This window comes from Scyliorhinus canicula, chromosome 14 (assembly GCF_902713615.1).
Source record: "Scyliorhinus canicula chromosome 14, sScyCan1.1, whole genome shotgun sequence".
NCBI lineage: Eukaryota > Metazoa > Chordata > Chondrichthyes > Carcharhiniformes > Scyliorhinidae > Scyliorhinus > Scyliorhinus canicula.
This window is the reverse complement of record NC_052159.1, coordinates 32,608,392-32,636,013: the sequence shown is the minus strand read 5'-3', so window position 1 is coordinate 32,636,013 and position 27,622 is coordinate 32,608,392. Positions and strand designations below refer to the sequence as shown.

Here is a 27,622-nt window from a genome sequence, read left to right as displayed (position 1 = left end):
ATTTGGGGGCAGTGGAGGCGACATAGGGGAGAAGTGGGGGGCTCGATGGACGCTCCGTTAAGGGGGAACCATCGGTTCGTCCCGGGGAACATTGATGGGGGATTTCAGGGTTGGCACAGAGCGGGCATCAGACAGCTGAGGGACCTGTTTATCGATGGGAGGTTTGCGAGCCTGGGGGAGTTGGAGGAGAAATTTGGGCTCCCCCGGGAAACACGTTCAGGTATCTGCAGGTAAAGGCATTTGCTAGACGGCAGGTGGAGGGATTCCCTTTGCTTCCCGCGAGGGGGGTGAGTGACAGGGTACTTTCGGGGGTCTGGGTCGGAGAGGGGAAAATATCTGATATCTACAAGGTTATGCAGGAGGTGGAGGAGGCGTCAGTAGAGGAGCTGAAAACTAAGTGGGAGGGGGAACTGGGGGAACAGATCGAAGACGGGACATGGGCTGATGCCCTGGAGAGGGTTAATTCTTCCTCCTCGTGTGCGCGGCTTAGCCTCATCCAGTTCAAGGTGCTGCACCGGGCCCACATGACTGGGACGAGGATGAGTAGGTTCTTTGGGGGTGAAGACAGGTGTGTCAGGTGCTCGAGGAGTCCAGCGAACCATGCCCATATGTTCTGGGCATGCCCAGCACTGGAGGAGTTCTGGAAGGGGGTAGCGAGGACGGTGTCAAGGGTGGTGGGATCCAGGGTCAAGCCAGGATGGGGACTCGCGATTTTTGGGGTTGGGTTGGAGCCGGGAGTGCAGGAGGCGAAAGAGGCCGGTGTGCTGGCCTTTGCGTCCCTAGTAGCCCGGCGAAGGATTTTGCTACAATGGAAGGATGCGAGGCCCCCAATCGTGGAGACCCTGATCAATGAGATGGCGGGTTTTATTAAGCTAGAGAAGGTCAAATTCGCCCTGAGAGGATCGGTACAAGGGTTCTTTAGGCGGTGCAACCTTTCCTCGACTTTCTGGCTCAACGATAGGGTACTGGGATAGCAGCAGCAGCAACCCGGGGGAGAAGGGGGAGGAAAAAGGGGGAGGGGGGGGTGGGACGATGACTATGTTTGTTTATTTAATTTAAATTTATTTTTAAGTTCTCTTGTTGGGGTTGGGGGGGTGGGGGGGGATATGATACATGCGTTGATACGGTCTGGGGGGTGTTACAGTTGTTATGGGTTATTTTGTTGCATTTCATTGTTTGTTGTTATATTTTATATTTTCTGTAAAAAATTCCAATAAAAATTATTTTAAAAAAAAAGAAAGATAAACAAGAACCTCGGCAGAATATTCATTTTCACCACTTGGACCCTCCCCGCCAGCGTTAAGTGCAGTGTATCCCACCTCTTAAGACACCCCGTAGCCTCCTCCACCAGCTTCGTTAATTTCCACTTATGAAGCCCCGTCCATTCCCTCACTACCTGAATCCCCAAATACCTAAACCTCTCCCTCGCTACCGTAAATGACACCCCCCCTAAATTAGCCTGCTGTCAGCTCATTCACCGGGAATACCTCGTTTTTCCTTACATTCCTTCTCCAAACCTCGAACAAGTACCGCCACTCCACCCAATCAACTGCCTTCTCCGCGTCCATGGACACCATCACCTTTGGTACCAGAGCCCCATGACGGATTCATCATCACATTCAACAGCCATCTTATATTACTCGCGAGCTGCCTGCCCTTCACGAAACCTGTTTGATCTTATGCTACCACCCCGGGGCACACTACTCCATCCTCCCCACCAACAACTTAGCCAATACTTTCACATCCGTATTCAATTGTGATATGGGCTTATATGATCCACGTTCCACCGGGTTCTTCCTTTTTCAGAATTAGTGTGATTACTGCCTGCGTCATCGACTCCGGCAACTCCCCCTTCTCCAGTGCTTCATTAAACACCCCCAACAGATTTGGTGAACAGGTCCGTCGCAAATTCCTCACAAAATTCCGCCGGGTACCCATCTGGCCCAGGGGCCTTCCCCGACTTCATACCCCTGATACCTCCCTCAGCCCCAGGGGCTCCTCCAACGCCTGCCTCTTTGCTTCTTCCACCTGGTGAAATTCCAACTTGTCCAGAAACCGCCTCATGTCCCCCTCCTCGCCTCCTGGGTCCGGCTCATAAAGTCCCTGGTAGTACTCCCTAAATGCCTAATTTATCTTCCCTGGCTCTGACACCACATCCCCAGCCCCAGTCCGTATCTTCAATATTTCTCTGGACGCAGCCTGCCTCCGCAGTTGGTGCGCCAGCTTGTGGCTCGCCTCCTCCCCATATTCGTATTGCACCACCCTTTGCCCTACCATATTGCAACCCCCTTGCCCTACCAACACATAACCATCTTAGATGACCTAACTCAACATTAAGTTAGTTCACAATTAGTTAGAAGTTTTATTTGTGGAATAGCTGCACAAAATTTAAAGAAATTAAATAAATTTTGGTTGTATTTTCAGCAAGCACAGGAACAGTGAGTTCCACAATTGTGGTTGTTAGTGGGCTGCTTGCGTTCACAAAGTGGGATATATATTTCACTATTTAATCTGCTTCAATAAAACTTCCCTATACTTATCCAGTTGATGGGAAATTGCATTTAAAATGATAACTGCAGTTGATGGCTTTGATTATTTCACTGTGGTGATAAAAGCTTTTGTGCCTCTAGATAAAAGTGGTGATGTTTGACAAGACTGGAACGATTACACACGGCGTTCCAAAGGTAATGAGGGTCCTTGTACTGGTAGATGTAGCTGTACTGCCATTGAAGAAATTGCTTGCAATTATTGGTACTGCAGAAGCCAGCAGTGAGCATCCTCTTGGAAGTGCTGTGGCCAAATATTGCAAAGAGGTAAGTCATAGATATTCTTTCACTATGACATCCCTTAGTTTCCCAGCCGAGTTTGTATCTCTTACGAAAATCCCATGTATTAGGTTGAGATATAACACAGTCCTGAATTTTGCAATAGGAATAATGATGAGGCCATTAGCTGTTATGGAATAAAATTGCACAGCAGCATCCAGTGTCTGCATGTGCACCATTAACTGTATAAAAAGTTAGGGCTGGAGAGTGAGTTATTAAGAGTGTGATAAGTATAATTCATTGTCAAACAACTTCTCTGGCCCTGAAAATTTTGCAAGCATGGAGCCTCATTGTTTAAGAAGTCAATTACAACCAGGAATTTAAAATATATCCTTTTGTACAATTTCTGTCTGTCAGTTTTAGTTCTCTCTCTCTCAGCTTCACCGTGTGTTATGCAATCTTTGGTTCACTTTGTATGCATGATTGAAATCTAATTTATACTTCACCGTTTAGAGTCTGCATGTCTCAAAGAGGATTCTTCAATCTAACTGGTCGATGAGTCATTTTGTTTTTTGCCTTGCTATCACGGGCCACAGATGTCCTGACCACGGCACCATGCTTATTCAAACAGCAGATTAGAGCAAAGCTCCACTCAAAAGCCTGCATAATGTTCATGGGGTGTGAATGGCAAACACTGTTTATTCACTGTGCACCGGAAGGTCTGGGCCAAAATATTCATATATTGAACATTTTTATCTTGGCAATAAAACTTTCTTACCACTTACACTAAAGTTATTGACTATTACATTATAATAAGTTTACTACTGAATAATAATCTGTATTGAATCTATAATTGACCCATTCAAAAAAGGATTTTTTGTAAGAACTTTTGTTGTGAGATGCTTTTGTAAGAACTATGTTGTGAGATGAATCTAACTATTTTGAGTACTGTCCATGTTCCAGAGCAGATATCTGTACGCTTTGAACTGTTTCCTTCAAAGTAAACTGACTGGTAATTTCAGGCTTTCCTTTCAACGAAAGATGACCTTCTTTGATTTCTCTTCCTTATACTCTACTACTTATTTGCAATGTGAAAAGTGAGGAACTTCAATTTTTCTTGCTTTTTTCATAACTTTAATGACTCATTTCTGATGTCGTTCTAATGAATTTCTGCTATACCCTTTAAATGGTGCTCATATTTTCCTACAGTGAGTTGCATGGACTAAGGCAAGGTAAAGTCGCCATAGACCCAGATGACCATAGGCTGCTCCCCACTCTGAGGGGCGGGGGGGGGGGGGGGGGGGGGGGGGGGAGCTGGCTAGTGGTGATTTAACCTGAAGATCACCATACCTCAGGCAAAACAGCAAAGTTGTGAAAGCGGGATCTTCATAAATAACTCAGTTGTCATGGATGATTCAGCTGTGACTGAATATCTTGAAGAACAGCAGCATAATTTCTTTGCTCTTATAGTGTCCTGGCAAATTGAATCACTAGGGTTGTAGGAAGGGCTTTAAACTAAATAGTGGGTGTTCAGTTGCATGGAAAAAAAAATTTTAACTGTAAAGAGAAAGTAGGAATACAGGTTAATGTTAACATTAATGGTTACCAGATAATGAAAGGAAGGGACAGAGTATGTGAATGTCATATTACACCAGGGAATCGGACAAAAGTTGGCAAAATTTATAATAGGATAAACTTAAAAGCTTTGTATTTAAATGCATGGAGCATTCAGAATAAAATTAATGAGTTAACAGCGCAAATAGAGACAAAGGGGCATGATTTGGTGGTGATTACTGAGATATGGTTACAAGGAGACCAGGTCTGGTAGTTGAATATCCAAGGGAACTCAATGTTTCAGAAGGATAGAAAGAAAGGAAAATAAGGTGAGTAGCTTTGTTCATAAAGGAAGGGATTAGTGCAGCACTGAGAAATTATATTGGCACTGGGGATCAAGATGTGGAATCAGTCTGGATAGAAATAAGAGTTAGCAAGGGAAAGAAGTCCCTGGTGTGAGTAATCTATAGGTTCCCTAATAGTAGCTCCACAGTAGGATGCAGTATATACATGGAAATATTGGAGGTTTGTAAGAAAGGTATGACAATAATTATGGGTGATTGTAATATGCATATAGACTAGATTAATCAAATTCCCAAGGGTAGCCTCAAGGGAGAGTTCATAGAGTGTATTAGAGATTGTTTCTTGGAACAATATATTGTCAAACCAACCAGGGAGCAGGCTATTTTGGATTGTGTAATGAGGTGGGATTAATGAATGATCTTGTTGTAAAGGATCCTCTCGGGAAGAGTGATCGTTGCATGCTTGAATTTCAAAATCAGTTTGAGGGCAATAAACCTGAGTCCCACACGAGTGTTTGGGTGTTAAACCAAGGTAATTACATAGGCATGAGGACAGATTTGGCCAGAGTGGACTTGGGAAAAAGACTAAGAGGTAGGACAGTTGTTGAACAATGGCAGACATTTAAAGAGATAGTCAATTTCACCCAACTAAAATACATCTTGGAGAGGAAGAAAGATTGTAAGAGGAGGAAAATGCATCAGTGGCTGTGCAAGGAGGTTAAAGGTAACATAAAGGCAAAAACAAAGGCATACCATATTGCAAGGATCAGTGGCAGGCGGGAGGATTGGGAAACCTTTAAAGATCAACAAAGGGTTACCAAAAAAAGTAATAAAAAGAGCAAATTATACAAAAAGGAAAAGAGAAGGTAAAGTCAACATTGGTCCCTTAGAGAATGAGACTAGGGAGTTAATAATGGGGAACACAGAAATGGCAGTGACACTAAATCAATATTTTGCCACGATTTTCACAGTGGAGGACACTAGAACCATCCCATTAAGGAAGTAGTAACAAGACATTTGGAAAGTCAATGCATTCCATCAGAGTCAGCAAGGTTTTATGAAAGTTAAATTGTGTTTGACTAATTTGCTAGAGTTCTTCGAAGATGTAATAAGCAAAGTAAATAATGGGCGTCCTGTAGATGTGGTGCATCTGGACTCCAGAAGACATTTGATAAGGTGTCGCATAAAAGGTTAATACACAAGATAAGAGCCCATAGGCTGAACGTAATATATTAGCTTGGATAGAAGATTAGCTGACCAACAGAAAGCTGAGAATGGGGATAAACGTGTTTTTTTTCCTGTTTGGTAAGCTGTCACTAGTGGTATGCCACAGGGTTCAGTCCTTAGGTCCCAACTATTTACAATCTATATTAATGATTTGGATGCCGGGATAGAATGTACAATAGCCAAATTTTCAGATGAAACTAAAATAGGTGGGAAAGTTGCAATGAGGAAATAAGGGCTAGAATTCTCCTACCGTTGGCATTCACTCTTCCCACCAATAGCGCATCCCTGCCTCTGGGTTTCTCAGCAGTGCAGGGTGGCTTCAATGGGAAATCCCATTGACATGTAACCGGAGTGTAGAATTCCACCATCAGCAAATGGCACGTTGCCAAGAAACACATGACCAGAGAATCCAGCCCAAGAAATTTACAAATAGTTTTTGACAGGTTAGGTGAGTGGGCCAAAATTTGGCAGATGGAATTTAATATGGATAAGTCTACGGTTATCCATTTTGGTCGGAAGAATAAAGAGGCAACTTATCAACTAAGTGGAGAGAAACTTCAAAATGCTTTGGTGCAGAGGGATCTGGGCGTCCTCGTGCATGAACCGCAGAAGGTTAGTATGCAGGTACAGTAGGCAATAAGGAAGGCAAATAGAGTTTGGCATTCATTGCTAATGGAATAATAATAATATTAATAATATTTATTGTCACAAGTAGGCTTACATTAACATTGCAATGAATAGAGTATAAAAGTAGGGAAATGCTGTTGAAACTGTATATATAGGGTATTAGTGAGACTACATCTGAAGTATTGCGCAGTTTTGGCCCCCTTCCTTGATGAAGGAGGTCAGTGCATTAGAGGCGGATCAGAGAAGGTTTACTAGATTGATTCCAAGGATAAAGGACTTGACTTATTAAGAGACTTTAAAATACTCACTGGAGTTTAGAAGAATGAGAGGAGATCTAATTGAAGTATACAAAATGCTAATGGGGATTAAGAGGCTAGACGTAGAGTGGATGTTTCCCCTTTTTGACATTCTAAAATGAGAGGCCATAGTTTTAAGTTAAGGGGTGACAAATTTAAAACAGAAATGAGGAGGAATTACTTCACTCAAAAGGAATCTGTGGAATTACCTACCCCAGAGTTCAGAGGACGCCAGAACACTAAACAAATTTAAGGAGGAAATAGATGGCTTTTTAATTAAGGGATGAAGGGTTGTGGGGAGCAGGCAGAAAGGTGGACTTGTGGCCGAACTGAGATCAGCTATGATCGTATTGAATGATGGAGCAGGCTCGAGGGGCTGAATGGCCTCCTCCTGCTTCTAGTTCTTGAATGTCAATATATATTAACCACAGAATCCCATTTATTTTTATAGCTCATTCTATCTGCACTCACCTTTATTGACCTGCATATCTGTATCTCACCGTACTTTCACTCCATTATGTTCTTACTATTCAGAGCAAATTTTCACTTCATTTCAAGAATTTACTGCTATAAAACCTGTCTCTTCCAAACACATATCTTTCAATTACCTCCTTCAATCATATGCTATCCTTTAACAACTGTTCCTCTTTTATGCAAATTGGGGATTTTTATGCCTTAAGCATAAAGATAAGTGTTACATAATGTAGTAGTTCAGGAAAAAATGAAGTATTCTGTATTATGTCGATAATAATTGCAATTTCTGTATGTTCCAGGAGCTGAGCACAGATGTTCTCGGATACTGCACTGATTTTCAATCAGTGCCAGGCTGTGGTATTAGCTGCAAAGTTGCTAATGTTGAAACAATTTTGATGAAAAGTGAACAGATTCTGAACAAACAAAGCAAGCAAAGCACACATTTGTTCCACTTTGGTGGCTCTCATGGTGTCAATGCACCGCCTTCAAAGTCTACTGCACCAAAAGGTAAATACATAACATCTAAATTTCTGTTGTTGCCTATTTGAATAAAGTTAGGTTTGCAAACAATTGATACTATGCCGACTTAAATTTATTTGATTATGGTGAGAATTTGATTCCAAATATTTTGAACCTTAATTAATTTTATTTATAAAGCACTTCGATAAATAACAGCGATCCTTGTCGCTGTTCATCAACCAAATAGTGCAGTAGGACCCACTGTTTGGTATTATAATGCACAAATTTACTGAAGTCTCTCTCAAAATGTCTACAGATATAGGTACAATGAGAAATAGAAGTGTAATTTTCCAAGTATTCCCTGTAATGATGACTTTGTTAGTCTTTGTACTGTTACTATGACCTTCTTGACACGCTTTTAAGGTAAATGGTGTTTGAATAATTGAGTAAATTATTTAAATACTAATAAATTATTCACAGACATTTTACCATTCCAAATGCAGGGAGTTCTCAGACCTACTCCGTGTTAGTTGGAAACCGTGAGTGGATGGCACGCAATGCTTTACATGTTGGACATGATGTCGATGAGGCCATGACCAATCATGAAAAGAAAGGCCAAACAGCTGTCTTGGTGGCCATTGATGGTAAGATTCATGTAACTAAACTCCTTCCACTGAACTATCATAATATAATTAGACGTTACTTCACAACAATGCTCCATTACAAATTCTAGTCATAATCCAGAGTAGGTGGCAACAACCTCAACTCTTCAGCAGCAAAGTAGGAAGAAGGTACAACACAGGATTTACATGCAGGCTAAACAGCAGGTGCAGCATGCTCTGTGTGAAGATACAACTCAGGTGCAACTCGAGATCAGCACGGTGGCGCAGTGGTTAGCACTGCTGCCTCACGGCACTGAAGTCCCAGGTTTGATCCCGGCTCTGGGTCACTGTCCGTGTGGTGTTTGCACATTCTCTCCGTGTTTGCATGGGTTTCGCCCCACAACCCAAAGATGTGCAGGGTAGGTGAACTGGCCACGCTAAATTGCCCTTTAATTGGAAAAAATGAATTGGGTACTCTAAATTTATTTTTTAAAACTCAGGTACGACTCACCTGTGCCAGATGATGGCACTCCATCATTGAGGAGGATACCTGCTCCAGGTGGCCATCAAGGTATTTGTCACCTTGAACCTTTATGCCTCTGTATCTTTCCAGGGGCTGAGTGGGGACCTGTGGGAACTCTCAGACATCTGCACACAGGTGCATCCGTGCTGTGACAGATGCCCTTTGCACCTGGGCAGCAATTTATATTAACTTCAGTCTGGACCAGGGCACACTAGGAATCCCGGGCAGAAGGATTTGCCATGCCAGAGGTCCAGGGGGTGATTGATGGCACACATGTCCCCTATGAGCACCCACCCATCAGGGGTTGCCCATCATCAATCGGAAGGGCTTCCACTCCCTTAATATTTTTCTTTATTCATTTACGGGATGTGGGTGTCGCTGGTTAGGCCAGCATTTATTACCCATCCCCAGTTGCCCTTCAGAAGGTGGTGGTGAGTTGCCTTCTTGAACCGCTGCATTCCTTGAGTTATAGGTACACCCAATGTGCTGTTAGGGAGGGCATTCCAGGATGTTTCCCCAGCAACAGTGAAGGAACAGCGATATATTTCCAAGTCAGATGGTGAGTGACTTAAAGGGGAGCCTCCAGGTGGTGGGGTTCCCAAGTATCTGCTGCTCTTGTCCTTCTAGATGGTAGTGGCCGTGGGTTTGGAAGGTGCAGTCTAACATCGTGCTGGCCTGCTGTATCCTGCACAACATGGCGCAGCAGAGGTGGGACAAGCTAGAGGAGGAGGAAGAACGGCCAGACTCATGTGATAAGGAGGATGGCCAGGAAGGACTGGGCATTGAGACTGGCAAGCACAGTAATCCATCCAATGTATGCTCTAGGGCCTCCGCACACGGGAAAAGCTCATCACCTCCAGATTTGCCTACAGGGGGGTCTGGCCACCGGCAGCTCTGCCGCCCTGTCCCACCTCTCCATACTCTTCCAATCCGCTTCCATGTGGTGACTGCTTCCCATAGCCACTCACATCCTCCCCTGTCCCTCCTCCACTCCATCCCACCACCCCACCCGGTACACCCTCCATACCCGACCCAGCCATCACACTCTTCAGAGGATTGAGGTAGGTTGGAATGTTAGTGAAACGGTGTTTAATGGAGACTATATACATTATTGTGCCTGAACCCAAACTCTAACCTATATGCTGCACCTGTGCCACCTTAACTGGTGTCTAACTTCCTTATCCTAGCTGCTTTAATGCTCATTCTAGATGTTACCCCAGACAGCACATCAGATGTGGAAGCGAGCTGCTGCATTTCTCGCCCTCTGACCTGAGATGCCTTTGGTGGGCCTAGACCTGGATGGGCCCGTCACGGGTGTCACAGGTGATGAGGTGCCAGCCTGTTCTGCCTCTGCCCATCAGATGTGCCAGTGTCAGGTGGGGGAGGCAGAAGCACTGAGGTTTCCAGCAACTCCCCTGCGGGAGGCACCAGAATGGGCCCCATCACTTCATCCACCCTCGTGGTGCTCGGTGTGCCTGCAGACTATTCCATGTGACGGAGGTGAGGCTGCAGTGAGCTCTGGAGGTTCCACCATCACCTGGTGCTGCCAGACCTGAAGGCCTGCCCTCGTTTGAACCAGAGTCTCAATGCCCTCAACCATGGAGCACTAATACTGGACCATGTCCCTCAACAAGTGAGTCATGTCACACACTGTCTCAGTCATGTCCCTCTGTGACTGTCCCACGTCAATCAGTGCCTGGCTAATGTTCTTGATGCCTTCAGCCATGATCCTTTGTGTGGAGATGCCGGCACTAGGCTGGGGTGGACACAGTAAGAAGTCTCACAACACCAGTTTAAATTCCCTTCAGGTTTATTTGAAATCACAATATTGTGTCTCTCCTATATATGCTGTGATTATGAGTCTGCCTCCATTTCACCTGATGAAGGAGCAGCGTTCCGAAAGCTTGTGATTTCAAATACACCTGCTGGATTTTAACCTGGTGTTGTGCAAATTCTTACTATGATCGTTTGTTACTGGGCCAAGCCCTGGAGCGCCACACCACTGTCCATGTGGGCCCAATACATAGCTGTCTGTGACTGGGCTCCGCTGTCCTGAACCTCAGCCATCACCCGCACAGTGTATTTAAAGCCTTGGACATATTGACCCATGGCTGTTACTTTTTGACCCAAGGCTTCCATCGCATACTTCCCTGGGGCAAGCGTGAGCGGCTCCATTGTCAGCGCCCACAACTCCGACCCCTTACAAGAGCCTGCCTCTATCCTCACCCACAAAGCCTCCATCTCCCTACTCCACCTTTTCAGCATTCGATGCCCAATAATGTACAACAGGTTCGGAAGGGCTAAGCCCCCCAACTGTTGCCCTCTCTGAAGCATTGTTCTCCTAATCCTTGCCAGCTTCCCTACCCACACTACTGATGAAACCAACCTCCCGACCTCCATAAAAAACGATTTTGGCAAAAGACTGGTAGGCACTGAAACAAAATTAATAACCACAGTATCTTACCCGCCTGCACCCAGCCTGCTAACAATATCCCACCTCAACAAATCCACCTTAATCCTGCCCACCAGACTCGTGAAGTTCAATTTACAGAGCCAAGATCAGTCCCAAGCCACCTTCACTCCCAGATACCTAAAGTGGGTTGTTGCCATCCAAAACTGCAACCAACCCCCGCAACCCCGCCATGTCTCTCCCCCACCCTGCCATGTCTCCCACCCCTGGAGAAGATACCACAAAGCACTCACTTTTCCACAAATTTATCATGTAGCCTGATAAAGCCCCAAGTCTCCTATGCAGTCCCATTATATTCCCCACTGAAGAACCCGGGTTTGAGATACACAGCAACAGGTCATCTGCATACAGGGACACCCTATGCTCCATTCCCCCCCACCACCCCATTATCCCCCTCCATTTACCCAAGCAGCTCAGCTCTATTGCCAGCGTAAACAGAAGGGGAACATGGGTCATCCCTGCCTCATTCCCCTATGCAACGGAAGGCTCAAGCACTTTAATACACATTTTTGGAGACAAAAGAATAAATTTTCCCCTCAAAATAATAATTAGTTTGGGTGTGATCCTCTGATTTAGTTTTAAGGATTGAATGCAAGTAGAGCATTATTTCCTTTTCAGGAGCACAAAGATAAATCAGACACTCGCCATAGGACTTTCAATGTTTTGTGTCTGACTTCCTAACCTTAAGCTGGTAAACCTGTATGACCCATACATGTCTGGAATTGATCCATATTTCCTTCCATGTTTCACATTCAATTATTTGATGAAAGATTTATGAGTGCTTTGAACTATTAATGTTATGCTTGGATGCTCTTTTTTAATTAAAACAAATGTACAGCATCTGTAAACGGAAAAGTCAGGTTAGTGTTCTGGGTGAATACCTTAAAAGGATTGATTAAAAGAAAGAAAGGATATAAATAAAGCCCTTGGAACACTGACTCTATTTTGTTTTAATATTTTTTATTGAAAGATTTTTATTTTATAGCAAATTAACATATCACACACATAGTTTGACCATACAGTTGACCATACAGTTGTTCCCACCAAAATAAATGAATTCAACCTGGACACTCATGAGATTAATCTATATACTTGTGGTAAGCATCTTACCAGAGTGGTCAATATTTACAGATCATGAAAGGTACGGTAGATTTCTGATTTCGAAAAGCGTACACCTGTCACTTCCCCTGTGTTGTGGTTGCTCCCTCCTACCCTCTCAGTCCCCAGTTGGCAAATTTAATCTTTTCCAGTTTCAGGAATTTTGCTAGTTCGGACAGTCAGTCTGCAGCTCTGGGTGGCACTGCTGCCCTCTATCTGAGCGGGAAATCAGGGAGACGAAGACCAGGGCGTCAGCCCCTGTCCCCATACAGAGCTCTGGCTACTCTGACACCCCAAAGACACCTAAAGGGCATGGCTCCACCCTCAGTGGAAAAGATACTGAGGGACAGGATTATATGCACATTTGGAGAAAAATGGACTAGTTAGTGACAGGCAGCATGGTTTTGTACGGGGAAGGTCATGTCTCACCAACTTGATTTGAGTTTTTTTTTAAGAGGTGACATTGTTGAGGGAAGGGCAATTGATGTAATTTATATGGACTTTAGTAAGGCATTGGACAAGGTCCCACATGGTACAAAAAATTAAATCACATGTGATTCAGGGTGGGCTGGATCCAGAACTGGCTTGTATTATAGAGATCTGTTGCTATTTGTATTCCGCAGGGATCAGTACTGGACCCTCTGTTGTTTATAGTACATATGAATGATCTGGAGGAAAATGTGGTTGGTCTGATTCATAAGTTTGCGGATGACACGAAGATTGGCGGAGTTGCTGACAGTGCCGAGGATTGTCAGAGGATACAATAGGACATAGATAGATTAGAGATTTGGGCACAGAAATGGTAGATGGCGTTTAATTCAGACAAATGCGAGGTGATGCATTTTGAAGGATCAAATCTAGGTATGAATTATACTGTAAGTGGCAGAACCCTTAGGAACATTAACATACAGAGGGATCTGGGTATGCAGGTCCACAGTTCCCTAAAAGTGGCAACACAGGTGGTCAAGGTGATTAAGAAGGCATATGCCATACTTGCCTTTATCAGTCAGAGCATTGAGTACAGGAGTTGGGAAATCATATTGCAGCTAAATAAATAATGGATAAAGACAAATTACTGCGGATGCTGGAATCTGAAACCAAAGAGAAAATGCTGGAAAATCTCAGCAGGTCTGGCAGCATCTGCAGGGAGAGAAAAGAGCTAACGTTTCAAGTCCAGATGACCCTTTGTCAAAGCTAAAGACAGAGAAAGTGGGAAATATTTATTCTGTGGGGTGAGAATGAAAGATGAGTGATAGCCACAGAAACCAAGGGAAACGGGGTGCTAGACATGTGGGCATGGGAGCAGGGTCTTGTGTTAAAATGGCAAACAACAGGAAAGTCAGGGTCCTGAATGCGCACAGACCCAAGGTGCTCAGCAAAACAATCACCCAGTCTGCGTTTGGTCTCTCTGATGTAGAGGAGACCACATTGGAGCAGCGAATGCAATAGACTAAATTGGAAGAGGTGCAAGTAAAACGCTGCTTAACTGAAATTAGTGTTTTGGGCCTGGGATGTTAACTATGGAAAAAGTAACGGGGCAGGTGTTACACCTTCTGCGTTTGCATTGGAAGATGCCATGGGTGATGGGAGAGGTACTGGGTATGGTGGGGGGTGGACTAGATTGTCTCGGAGGGAACGGTCTCTGCGGAATGCTGACAGAGGGAGTGAAGGGAAGGTGGCATCACGCTGGAGTTGGCGAAAATGGGGAGGATTATGCTTTGCATACAGAGGCTAGTGGGATGAAATATGAGAACGAGGGGGACTGTATCCTTGTTCTGGGAGGGAGGTGGGGGGGAGGGTAGTGGCACGGTGATGGACCCCACACCGTAGGTAGGAAATCACGGTTTCTTCCTCAACCTTGATTTCCCATCCACCTATCTGTCCTTGGCCTACTGCAATGCTTCAGTGAAGCTCAACGAAAACTGGAGGAACAACACCTCATCTTCCGGTTAGGCACGCTACAGCCTTGCAGTTTCAACATCGAATTAAACAACTTCAGATGATTAGCTCTACCCACCTCGACCCATTTGTTTTCATCCCATTTCATTTTAACTGTCTTTTATCATTTCTTTCTCTCTTGTCTTTCTTTAGATCTTCTTCCCCCCCCCCCCCCCACCCCCATCGTATCCACCTTCCTTACCATTTCTCCCCTTTGCTTCCCCCTTCCCCATCCCCCACATCTACATCTGTCGCAGTTTACCCTCTGATGTTAGTTTCTCTGCAGTTTGGCCTTTCACACCTTTTGTTCTCTCTGGGAACAACCATTAGCACTCTTTCCCCTTGCTTTCTGTGGCTATTAGCACCCCATTTCCTTGGGTTTCGGTAGCCATCACTCATCTTTCATTCTCACTCCACAGTATAAATAGTTCATTGGTCCATTGAGTCCCCTCACATTCCAGGTGACCACCCTAATGGAGGGGTTTCTGACCTTCCCCCCTTTCCATGGGGTCAACCATTCTTACCTCATGGACGCATCCCTGCAAGCCCGGGTTTCCCTTTGTTCATGGCTGTTCCCTTCCTCTTTCCGACCAAGTCCACGTGCAACCGGTGTGACCAGCATTCTACCCTTCCCCTCTCCCCATCCTTCAGCACCCCTCCAGGCCTTCTGCCCCTATAGACCTCATTACCTGCCCCCCCCCCACTTCCCTTGTCTCTCGCTCCATGTCCTCCCCCAGCTTGCCCCCGACCCCTCCTGCCAGTCATTCACCATTCACTCCCTCGAGGAGATATGCTGTAGCCCCCCCCCCCCCCCCCCCCCCCCCACTGTTTGCTCCAGTGCAACAGCTTGCTCACCAGCATGGTGGCTCCTCCCTCAAAATCAGATCTTTTGTTCCCAACCCCTCTGGTTCTCCCCTTTCCATATCCCCAAGTACAGTAACCTTAACTCCCCCTAGCTCGTGTAAGTTCATAATGTTATATTTCTTCTCAAGTCCATTTTTCCATACAATCTAATTTGCTTCCCCCAGCATGTTGAAATAGTAGTCTTTAAGCGTAACCCGTAGTCTTGTCTGGTACAACATACCGAATCGTAGCTTGTTTTGGAACAGTGAGGTTTTCGCCCTGTCAAACTCAGCCTGCCGCTTAGCCAGGTCAGCAGGATAAATTTAGGTGGTGTGTCCTTCCCATTTACACAACTGCATGCTCCTTGCCCACTTCAAAACCAGTTCCTTTTTCTGGAGTTTGTGGAGCTTTGCTATTATTGTCCATGGTGGTTCCCCCGACTTAGGTTTTTGTTGGAGCGATCTCTGGGCCTGGAGTTTTGGTGAAGACCTCCTCTCTGATCAGTTTATCGACCATCCTAAAAACTAATTCTGTTGGGTTCCTACCCTCTGCGTCCTCTGGTAACGTGACGATTAAATGGTTCTGTCGATGGGACCTGTTTTCTTGGTCATCTACCTCCCTCTTTTAGGCTGGTTGAGCTCAGGGGGCTAGACAGTTAGTTTGTGACACAGAACATGGGCAGCAGCGCGGGTTTGAATTTCCGTACCAGCCGAGGTTATTCATGAAGGCCCCGCCATCTCAACCTTGCCCCTCGCCTGAGGTGTGGTGCTCCTCAGGTTAAATCACCACCAATCAGCTCTCCCTCTCAAAGGGGAAAGCAGCCTATGGTCATCTGGGACTACGGCAACTTTACTTTTACTTCCCCTTTAGCACTTTCTGGGTTGTCATCAACCTTGCGACATCGCTTCAAGCAAGGTGATCCACTAGTCCTGGTCAATGGCTGTTATTTTCAGATCCCACACCGTCGCCTCTTGGGCGTCCAGTGTCCGCTCCGCTCTGTCCACTGCACCCAGTGCAGTGGACAATAGGGGTCATCACGGCCACTATTGCCGACTACATTGCCCACGTGAGGTCTGTTTTTACTGTTTCCTGTGTTTTTGAAGCTCTGTGGAGATAAAATTCCATTATCTGCTCCGTCAACGACAGGGTCAGTGTTGGTAGTGTTGATGATTTCGCCATGTTCAGATCTGACTCGCCATGCAGGTCTCTCTGTTCTTGTTTTCCTCTCCTTGCTCTTGCTGACCTTGTGGCCTGGCTGCTAGTTCGTTGACATCTCAATCAGTTGGATACGAAGTGGGGGTTCGGTTGGGGAACTTTTTTGTGCTCTTGGTAACCATTTGATGTGTTAAAAAGTTCTAACAAGAAGTTCCCAGGAGAGGGTCACCTTTCATGCAACCGTTTAGATCATGGCCGCCACCAGATGTCAACACTGACTGTTGGCAAGAATACACACCGAGTAAATGGTCAATATGAAGTATGATAGAGTTACAAAATAGCTAAAACCGTGCGCATCCATGGGAAAGAAACACAAAGTTAGAAAATGGTGAAAAGGAGTTAAAATACTGAAATCTGAAATAAACAAAACTTTGGACTGGTAATGAAAGTACCTAAACTTCAGTCCGGATGCAAATATCAGTCGAACACCAGATGACTTCAATGATTCTTTTATTCACCGCGGGGCTGCACCAGAGTAACTCTTAAGTTACAGCAAGTGAAAACAATTTATTTTATTTACAGTTAATTATATACTGGTACAAAACCCCTCAAACCCCATCTCCATATATTTACCCCTTTGTCGCACCAATCACACAGTTAATATATTAGTCATATACCGCAACATTTTTATCTTTAGACGGAGTAACCCATTCCCCAGCTGCATCTTGTTATTGCAGACAGCCGCAGCCAGGATTGAGATAGCGACCGCACCAAGCCGAGTGCAAACACAGAAGCGATTCATCTAATAAGTCACATACACATTTTACACAAAACCTTGACATTCCATTTGCAATCAAGCTCTGATTCTATCTCGAGCCAAACTGTCAGTGGTGGGCGAGTTTTTAAAAATCCTTTCATGGAATGTGAGCATTGCAGGCTGGGCAACCATTTATTGCTCATCCCTAATTGCCTTGGAGGGGGGGGGGGGGGGGGGGGGGGGGCGCGAGGCAACGCTGTGGACCTGGAGTCAAATGTAGGCCAGATCAGGTGATGATGGCAGATTTATAGAATTTAGAATTTACAGTGCAGAAGGAGGCCATTCGGTCCATCGAGTCTACACTGGCCCTTGGAAAGGGTATTAGTGAATCAGATGGGTTTTTACAATCATGAACAATGGTTTCATGGTCACCATAAGACTTTTAATTCCCGATTTTTAAAAATTCTAATTTCCCCACATCCTTGGGTCGAACCTGGGTCGCTAGAGCATTTCCCTGGGTCTTTGGATTACTAGTCCAGTGACAAGACCACTATGCCACTGCCTCCCCTCGTTTGTACTGTACTAGTACACTTGGTAGTTAATGATATCCTGTCCTAAATAGTAATACTCTAATAATTTTAGACAAATGTTTTATCCACTCTATTTCAAAATGAATATAGAAAATTATGATTAATATTGACCAGTACATTGAATCAATATACAAAGCATGAATTGCTTTGTGTCATGTGAGATTTATGTGGTATTTTCTAATATTCAGTGACATGATATGTTTTGTTCCGCAAAGGTACACTGTGTGGAATGATAGCGATTGCAGATACAGTCAAACCTGAAGCTGCATTGGCCGTGTGGACCTTGAACAGTATGGGTGTGGATGTGGTGCTCATAACAGGTGACAACCACAAAACTGCAACTTCAATTGCTGGCCAGGTAGATTTTAATCAAGTTTGATCGATCCCCATGTACAGTGCACCCTACATTTTACAGTCGGTACAAATATATACAATAAATTCTCTATTATAGTTTTATGCTTGTGTTTCCATTTGTTAAGGTTGGCATCAAGAAAGTATTTGCAGAAGTTCTTCCTTCGCATAAAGTAGCCAAAGTACAGGAACTTCAGGATCAGGGGAAAATTGTAGCAATGGTTGGAGATGGTGTGAATGATTCTCCAGCCCTGGCAAAAGCTGATGTGGGAATTGCGATTGGAACGGGCACAGATGTGGCTATTGAAGCAGCAGATGTCGTGCTTATTAGAGTGAGCCAATGTTAATATTCATGTAATATTTATTAAGAACTTTTGTTTTCAGATTATCCACATTTTATTGCAAAGATAGATAATCCCGGATAAAACTAGTCACTAGAAGTACAAAATTGTTATTTAAACATTGTTTAAAGTTTGTGGTTTCATACATTCTCTGTTTACCCCCCAGAATAATCTGCTGGACGTCGTAGCGAGCATTGATTTGTCAAAAAAGACTGTTCGCCGAATTCGAATAAATTTTATTTTTGCTTTATTTTATAACCTGATAGGAATCCCTATTGCTGCTGGTGAGTGGGAGTTTTTCTCTGTGTTATTCACATCGTTGTGTTGATAGTTAATTTCAAAAGGCTGCATGTTTTTTACCCTTCTCCATGACAATTAAAGCACTTGTAAATTGTGTGAGGCCTGTGTCCGTGCAGAACTTCCCAGACTTGAGTTTAATGCAGCTAGCTGCAGATCAAATATTAAAATTCCAGCAGTTACTAAGACCGGTTTATTATTGAAATAAAAACAGAAAACGCTGGAAGAACTCAGCAGATTAGGCAGCATCTGTGGAGAGAGAAACCGATCTTATTGAACCGAACCCCAGCAGTGTTGTTTGCCTTGCAGCTGGTTGTTGTAAACCTACATTTGTGCATATAAAAGCACCTACAAATTGCTTGACTAAATTCCATGGTGTGAGAGGACGGGCGCGATCTACCGGCTTCGTTACATGGACCGGTTAAATAGCGTGAACTACGCCGGGCGCCGATTGGTTTCCGATCTAACTGCCCCACTCGCTTGACGAGATCAGGACCCCACTGCGGCGGGTGAGAAACCAATAATGACCAATTGAGACCAATTTCCATCCCATTAAGACCCCCTATCGAACAGTCACCTGTGATCTAACCACCTCCCCAGCGAGTGATCAGGCGGGCGCCCTTTAATACGCCTATTTAAAAATGCGAAGCTGTCGGAGTAGCTGCTGGGGGAATCCAAGGAGGTGAGTAGCCATTTCGGAAATCAACCGGTCCGGCCGGGGCACTGGGACCGTTGACCCGGTTGGCGGAGGGGTGGCCGGGTTAAGGAGCCTACGCGGGGGGTGTTGGTGGGGGGGGGGGGGGGGGGGGGGGGGATTCACCCCTGGAATGGAAGGGGGAGTGACTAGTCCAGCACCCACAGGCTTGACATACCACCCCACCATGTATACCAATAGCAGGCCTCTCCCTCTGGGTCCTTACCCAGCATGATGAATAGCCGGTTCCTCAGGGTGTGGGGTTATACCGATAACTGGGACAGCTCCAGATGCTGCCCGTCTGTCCCACCGAACGTACCCGGACAGAGCAATGTCTGTGGTAATATGATGATGGTCACTTTAACTCCCTTTGCCCATGGTGGCCTCTGGCTGCACAGCTGAAGACTATTGCTCATGGTAAATTGGCAATTTTAGTAATGCAAGCACTTCACAGCTTCCAGGTGGATCTCCGTGGGTACATGTGCCAGATGGTAGGCGGTTGTTACTGCTTAGCACCCAATCAGACTGAGCGGCCTGGACTCTTTGACTGAACTCCGAAGGCGTCATCACCACAGAGGCACAGAGCCAACATTCCAACACTCAGGAGTTGTGGGCATCGCCGTGTCCTGTGGATGGTTGTGTGGACCGGGGAGGGAATCAGAGCCCAGCCCAGTTAACGTTACCAGCAGCTGCCTGGGGTCTGGTGCCCAGGGAACCCTGCTGCAGCCGGGGATAGGTGTGCAGGGCGGGTTGGATGGCACCCTGAGGGTTGGCAGGGGGTGTGAGGGTGGAGATGCCTGGAGATCCAAGGTGATAGCGGCAGCCGGGGAAGGCAGTGGCAGTTACATCAACAGTAGCATGTCCAGGGGCCCAACCCCACACCCTGGCTATCTATCATGCCGGGTAAGGACACAAAGGGGTGGCCTGCGGTGGCCCAAGGTGTACAGGCATTGCTGGACTTTTCAACAGATTATGGACAGCATGTGATGCAGGAGGCTTCGCCTCAACAAGGGGATGGTGCGACACATGTGCCATGTCCTTGCGGACCTGGCATCACATGGAGAGGAGGATACTCGTTCTCAGTGGCCGACTAGGTCCCCACAGCTCTGAACGTCTATTCCTCGGGATCATTCCAGGACCTGAGTGGGCACTTGTGTGGCACCTCCCAACCTACAGCCCACAAGTGCATCCATGAAGTCACGGATACTCTGTTTGCCCGGGCAGCAGGTCCTGTAACTGGGATCACGGGAGTCAAGTGAGAGCAGAGGGCAAATGGGGAGAAGGGTGCAGACCAGCCCGCAGTGCAGAATAACGTGACAGAGGCTTCACATGTTTCGGGTGCAATGTATTTTTCATGGTATACAAGTGTAATGGTGACCCCGACTGTCCTTAAATATCGATGGTGCCCTCTCAGTGATCCTCAATCTTCCTACTACTACTAATAATAATCTTTTATTGTCACAAGTATGCAGTTACTGTGAAAAACCCCGAGTAGCCACATTCCGGCGCCTGTTCGGGTAAACTGGTATGGGAATTGAACCCGCGCTGCTGGCCTTGTTCTGCATCACAAACCAGCTGTCTAGCCCACTGAGCTAAACCAGCCCCAGGTACTACACATAGATGTTTTCCCGGGATGCACATCAGAGGTGGAGGCAGCCTGCTGCCTATCGCGTCCTGTGACCTTTGATGCGGGCGTCCTCTGGAGGGCTTGGGGTCAGAGGGCCCTTGCCGCTTTTCCGGCGGAACATGCCTTGCCGTGCTACACTGTTCCACACGTTGACCTTGAGATGTGCTGTTGTCAAGAGGGGTTGAACTCGGGAGGGATGGTGACCACTGTCGTGTCCCTGGAGGGAGGCTCCGGATTGGCCTTCAGCGCTCCCTCTTCCCGATCGGTGCCTGTAGCCCTGGGGGTCACTTTGGGACGGAGGGGCAGTGTGGCCCCCAATGTCTGCACCATGGTGTCAATGCCCTCAGGAATGCTCCTCTGTGAGCAGGCCATGTTCTGCAGTGCCTTGCCAATGACCACCTGGGTCTGAGACACGGTCCGTAGCGACCATGACATGCTCAGGAGCACCTCAGCCAATGCCCACCTGAGACCATGGGCGAAATTCTCCAACCCCACGCAGGATCGGAGAATCGCCTGGGGGCGCCTAGAAACCCGCCCCCGCCGTGGCAGAGATTCTCCGCCACCCGGGTAGTGGCGGGGGCAGGAATCTCGCCCCGCCGATCGGAGAGGCCCCTGCGGCGATTCTCCGGCCCGGATGGGCCGAAGTCCCGCCGCTGGGAGGCCTCTCCCGCCGCCGAGGTTTAAACCACCTCTGGAACGGCGGGCTCAGCGGCGCGAGCAGGCCCCCAGGGTCCTGGGGGGGGCGGGGGGGCGATCGAACCCTGGGGGGTGCCCCCACGGTGGCCTGGCCCGCGATCGGGGCCCCCCGCTCAGACTGCGGGCCAGTGCCCTGGCTGCACTCTTTCTCCTTCCGTGCCGCCACGGCCTCCGCCATGGCGGAAGCGGAAGAGAACCGCGCATGCGCCAGCAGTGACGTCAGCGGCCAGCTGCCGCTGACGTCACTGCCGGCGTATGCGCAGACCGGCGAAAGCCTTTCGGCCAGCCCCGCACCGGGGGCGCCGGTTTTTTGCGCCAGTCTTCTGGTGCTAACCGCTCCGGCGCGGGGCTGGCCCCCAAAGGTGGGGAGAATTCTCCACCTTTGGGGAGGCGCGACCCCAGAGTGGTTGGCGCCATTCCCCTACTCCGGGACCGTCCGTCACGCCGGGTAGGGGAGAATGCCGCCCCATGTCTTCAGTAGGGAGTGGATCTCCCAATTAAACCATGATTTCCGGTTGGGGAATGTACATGCTACCTTCTTTGGCATGCAGTCTTCTACACAGTTGCTGATGAAGTCTGTGACGGTGGTGGCACATTCATTGAGATTGGCCCCTGAGTTCTTGAATATGGACCAGTCCACTGACTCCAAGCAGTCACATAGGAGCTTTTTGCTTGCCTTGGACCAGCACTGCATGACCTTCTTAGCCAGATTCTCCCGTTTAAGTTTCTGCTTGTATGCCAGGAGAAGGAGCACCGTCTTATGGTCCGATTTTCCAAAGTGCGGTTTGGGATGGATAGGTAGGGGTCCATGATGTTTGTGTAAATAAAATAAAATAAAATAAAAATAATCTTTATTATTGAAGTTACTGTGAAAATCCCTGAGTCGCCACATTCCGGCGCCTGTTTGGGCACACAGGGAGAATTCAGAAAGTCCAATTCACCTAACAGCACGTCTTTCAGGACTTGTAGGAGGAAACTGGAGCACCCAGGGGAAACCCACGCAGACACAGGAAAAAGGTGCAGACTCCGGACTGTGACCCAAGCAGGGAATCGAACCTGGGACCCTGGCGCTGTGAAGCAACAGTGCTAACCACCATGCTACCATGCCATGCCACCAGCAATGGTCGAGAATGTCGATGTCCCTGGTGGGACAGGAGATGTGTCGGTGGAATTTTGGCAGTACATGCTTGAGGTTGGCCTGGTTGAAGTCCCCAGCCATGATGAACAAGGCCTCCACGTTTTCTGTTTCACTGTTATTTATAACGGTGTACAATTTGGTGTACAGTCCCTTCTTCACTTCTGCCCGGGGTGGGATGTAGACCGTCGTGATAATGGCAGAAGTGAACTCCTGTGGAAGTTAGAATGGGCGGCACTTCACAGTCGCTATTCCAGGTATAGGGAGCAATAGTTCGTCAGGGTTGCCACGTCCGAGCACCAGGAGGAGTTGATGAGGCAAATCTCTCCACCCTTCGCTTTGCCTGATGACGCTGTGCGGTCTATCCAGTGTATTGAGAAGCCGTCAGGTTGTATAGCACAGTCTAGTGAGGCAGGATGAGCCATGACTCCATGAAACACAGCACACAGCAGTCTCTTGCTTCCCTCTGAGAGGTAAGTCTAGCGTTAAGCTCATCCAGCTTGTTTTCGATTGCTTGGATGTTTGCCAGGAGTATGTTGGGGAGTTTTAATCTCACCTGCAGACCGCCGCGTTTCCCTCACTTCCTCAGTCGGCAGCTGCTTCTGGATGGTCCCTGGATCTGATGGGAGAAGCCTGACCTCGTGGAAGGTAAGTGGGGCCCGGGGTACTGGTTTCAATTTTGGTGTAGAGTGTGACAGGGTCCCGGGCACTGGTTGCGATTTTGGGGTTCCTGGGGGGGGGGGGGGGGGGGGGGGGGGCATGTTTACAATCCAGTTGGGCATCGGGGTTCCGCAAGTACGGGTCTACCTTTCAGCACTTTTGTTATTTCTAAATGTACGCTGCTCTTCTGATTTTCTAGGAGTATTTTTTCCAATCGGCCTAGTTTTACAGCCATGGATGGGTTCTGCAGCAATGGCTGCTTCCTCTGTTTCTGTAGTGCTTTCATCACTATTGCTGAAATGGTAAGTAACTGAACATTTCACTAATTTGTATTTTTGTTTTTTGCAAGAAGTCAGGGATAGCAACGTTGACTCACAGCAGAACAGGTGAAGCTGTTTCAATTAGCATCTTTGATAAGTAATAGCTAGAAATGGGATTGAAGGCTTGCCCCCCACAAAAGGCCCGAATCCACCCTACAAATGACATAGATTCAGAGAATGGTTACCGAGCAGAAGGAGATAATAAGGCCAGTCATGTCTGTCTATTCTGTAAGAGCAACTCACTTTGTTCCACCGCCCCACTCTTTTCCCAAAGCCCTGCAAATCTTCCTCTTCAGTTGCACATTCTCCCCGTGTCTGCGTGGGTTTCGCCCCCACAACCCAAAAATGTGCAAGCTAGGTGGATTGACCACGCTAAATTGGCCCTTAATTGGAAAAATTGAATTGGATACTCTAAATTTTTTTTTTTTTAATCTTCCTCTTTAGGTGCTTACCCAGTTTCCTTTTGAAAGCCCCCGTTATATCTGCCTCCATTCTCAGTTACTGCATTCGAGATCCTAACTACTCACCCCATAAAAAACTTTTCCTCATGCCACAGTTGGTCCTTTTACCGATCATTTTAAATTAGTGTCCTCCAGTTCCTGGATCCTTCCACCATAATGGGAACAGTTTCTCTATCTACTCCGTTCAAAATCCCTCAGAATTCTGAACATCTCCATAAAATATCCTCTCAAGCATCTCCTTCGAAGAAGAACAATCCAAGCTTCTTCAATCTATCCATGTAACTGAAATCCCTCATTCCCGAAACCACTGTCGTAAATCCTTTCTGCACCCTGTCTAAAGTCTTTGGGCGAGATTCTCCGACCCCCCCCCCCCCCCCCCCCCCCGGGCCAGGTCGGAGAATCGTCGGGGGGCTGCGTGAATCCAGCCCCCGCCGGCCGTCGAATTCTCTGGCACCGGAGATTCGGTGGGGGCGGGAATCGCACCGTGCCGGTCGGCGGGCCCCCCACCCCGGTGATTCTCCGGCCCGCAATGGGCCGAAGTCCCGCTGCTTCTATGCCGGTCCCGCTGGCATAGATTGAACCAGGTCCCTTACCGGCGGGACCTGGCGGCGTGGGCGGGCTCCAGGGTCCTGGGTTGGGCGCGAGGCGATCTGGCCCCGGGGGGTGCCCCCACGTTGGCCTGCCCGCGATCGGGGCCCACCGATCCGCGGGCGGGCCTGTGCCGTGGGGGTGCTCTTTTCCTACACGTTGGCCGTGTAGGCCTCCGCGATGGCGGACACGTAGGTGACCCACCCCTGCGCATGCGCGGGGAGGACGTCAGCAGCCACTGACGCTCCCGCGCATGTGCGGACCCGTGTCAGCCGATGGAGTCCCTTCGGTCTGGCTGGCATGGCCCAAAGGCCTTCCACGCCAGCCGGCGGGGCACCAACCACACTGGGGCGGGCCTTGCCCCTAAAGGTGCGGGCCTAACCCCTAAAGGTGCGGAGGAATCCACACCTTTGGGGCGGCCCGACACCGGAGTGGTTCACGTCACTTCGGGACCCCCCATCCCGCCGAGTAGGGGAGCATCCCGCCCTTTGTGTCCTTTCTAAACTGTGGTGCCCAGAATTAGAAAGAAAATACTTATGTTGAGTTAAAACTAGGGTTTTCTTCATAACGTCCTTGGTTTTGTACTCTATGCCTCAATTTATAAAGCCTAGCATCTTAGGTGCCTTTTTAACCACTTTCTCAACTTGCTGTGCCACCTTCGGTGATTTTGCACGTACACTCCAAGTTTCCTCTGTTCTGACATCGTCTTTAGAATTGTATCCTTTAGTTTATATTGTCTTTCCCCATTCTTTCTACCAAAACGTACTTCACACTGGTCTGTATTTAAATTTTATTTGTCATCTGTCCTATTCCATCAGCCTGTCAATGTTCTCTTGAAGTCTATTTTTCATGTGATCAAAAGAGTTGGAAGTGGGTAATGTTACAGATATGGAAATTGCACCTTTTAATCACTAGTTGTAAAATCTGAATGTATTGAATGCTATGGGTAAAAATCTGTATCGCAAAAGGGTTTGATATCTTATTAACTAAGCTCATGCCCCATTGAATGCAGTAACATTTTTCGCTTTATTTCCTGTTATCCTGCTGCCCCTTTTTTTACACCACCACTATCACACTGGGAAGGATGGCAGGTATTGATGTAATATAGTACGATTGAAAACAAAACAAAGGTTTTTTGCTTTGTCCATTAATTTGAATCCGACAGCTTATGATCTATGACTTGTATTCCTTTGGAATCAGAGCAGCCTCAGTGTTTGACTGATTTTCCCCACAGAAATAAATATACCAGTTGAATGATGAAAATAATATGTGTGTCTCCATTGACAATTCTGAGTGCAATTGATGTTCTGTCTGTAATTCTCTATTTCAGCTACAAGAAGCCAGATATAGAAAAGCTTGAATCTCGAGCACAGGGCTGCATGAAACAGTATACACCATCGCAAATTAATATCTGTATTGGATTAGATGACAGGCGACATGATACGCAAAGGTCCAGTGCCTGGAATCGAACAAAACGTACTAGTCAATTATCTCTTAATGCCTTGAGCTCTGACAAATGATCAGATCAGAACATATCTCCAAAGGAGGAACATAATAAATGATCTCTGCTGGTTAGAGAGCAAAATTAAGGGTATGGTAGCTAAGATACTGATTATGAATTCAAAAAAAATATTATTTAAAAATGTGACCAAATGGTCCCCATTCAATTTGAAGCTCATTAAATGTCCAACAGCAACAAAGCATGAGTTTTGTTTGATGTGCTCAGCATATTGCTGAAGACTAAACTGCTTCATTAACATTACCTTGCTTTGAAATAAAGGTGCATTATCTTTCTCAAACGGCACATAAGTAATGCATAATTCCTTTGAGGTATGTGTTGAGCATCCTCACAAAATCTCAATAAAACCTAATAATTTACTAAGACTTTTAAGGTTGAGAGAACCCATGATTCTGTGCATTTCTCTAATTCTGCTGCGCAATATATGACAAATTATGATGGGTAGATTGAAATCCTGAAGGCTTGATTTGAAATAGGAATGAACAATTTCTTATGAATGTTTAGATCTTTCTATCATTATCTTTTTGAAGTAGCTGAATAAAGAAAAGATTGACCTGTTTGTATGTACACCATCAGCCAAAAAAGGCAACTGCGCCTCAATAGTTAGCACTCAAAACCGGAGAGCCATGTTTAGACCTGAGTCAAGCTCATAATAAAGGTGAATAAAACTGACTCACGGCCTGCTTTTTATTGACTGATATGTGCCTCCCGTTGCTTAGTTCCAAGGCTGAAGATCAGAAAATAATATAGCCATGTTCCCTCCTATTGCCAGCACACCTTACTTAAAAAGTACCACAAAATGAATAATTGAAGGATCATTTAGAATAAAGGAATGATATACTTCTGAATGTGACATTGAAGATATGTTTGATGTCACGATGAATTTTTAGCATCAGTCATGTATACATGTTGCACCAGAGTCTGAACCTGCAAAGGAATGGTGTTAGCATTTGTGTTGCCACATATACAAACAGTGTCTGTTTAATGCTTCTTTTCATCTAATTAGATGTACGAGATGTTGCTATGGCATATAAATATAGTACATTAAATATAGTGGAAACAAATAAAGCATTAATGTTTTTTATTTTATCCCATAAGACTTTTTAATTCTGAAGGTAAGTAATCCCGAGTCACAGCCAGCCACGTGTCCCCAAGACATTTCTGTAGGTGTCAGTCAATCCCTCCCTCAGTAACTTGAAGCAGACATTTTAATATTAGGTCTTCAGTGAAATTTTGTGATTTGTACTTATGGT

The 27,622-nt window shown here is 46.5% G+C and overlaps 1 protein-coding gene across 1 annotated transcript in view; it reads left to right on the top strand.

Annotated features, from left to right (window-relative positions):
- Positions 1-27,041, top strand: part of LOC119977551 (copper-transporting ATPase 2-like) — a 141,613-nt gene extending 114,572 nt beyond the window's left edge. The window contains exons 14-21 of the mRNA XM_038818623.1: positions 2,631-2,813; positions 7,545-7,752; positions 8,208-8,348; positions 17,896-18,038; positions 18,160-18,363; positions 18,539-18,656; positions 23,681-23,783; positions 26,181-27,041. Coding sequence (XP_038674551.1) covers positions 2,631-2,813; positions 7,545-7,752; positions 8,208-8,348; positions 17,896-18,038; positions 18,160-18,363; positions 18,539-18,656; positions 23,681-23,783; positions 26,181-26,370 — 1,290 coding nt within the window. The 3' untranslated portion in view covers positions 26,371-27,041. The remainder of the gene's footprint in view (positions 1-2,630; positions 2,814-7,544; positions 7,753-8,207; positions 8,349-17,895; positions 18,039-18,159; positions 18,364-18,538; positions 18,657-23,680; positions 23,784-26,180) is intronic.
- The last annotated feature ends 581 nt before the right edge of the window (positions 27,042-27,622 follow it).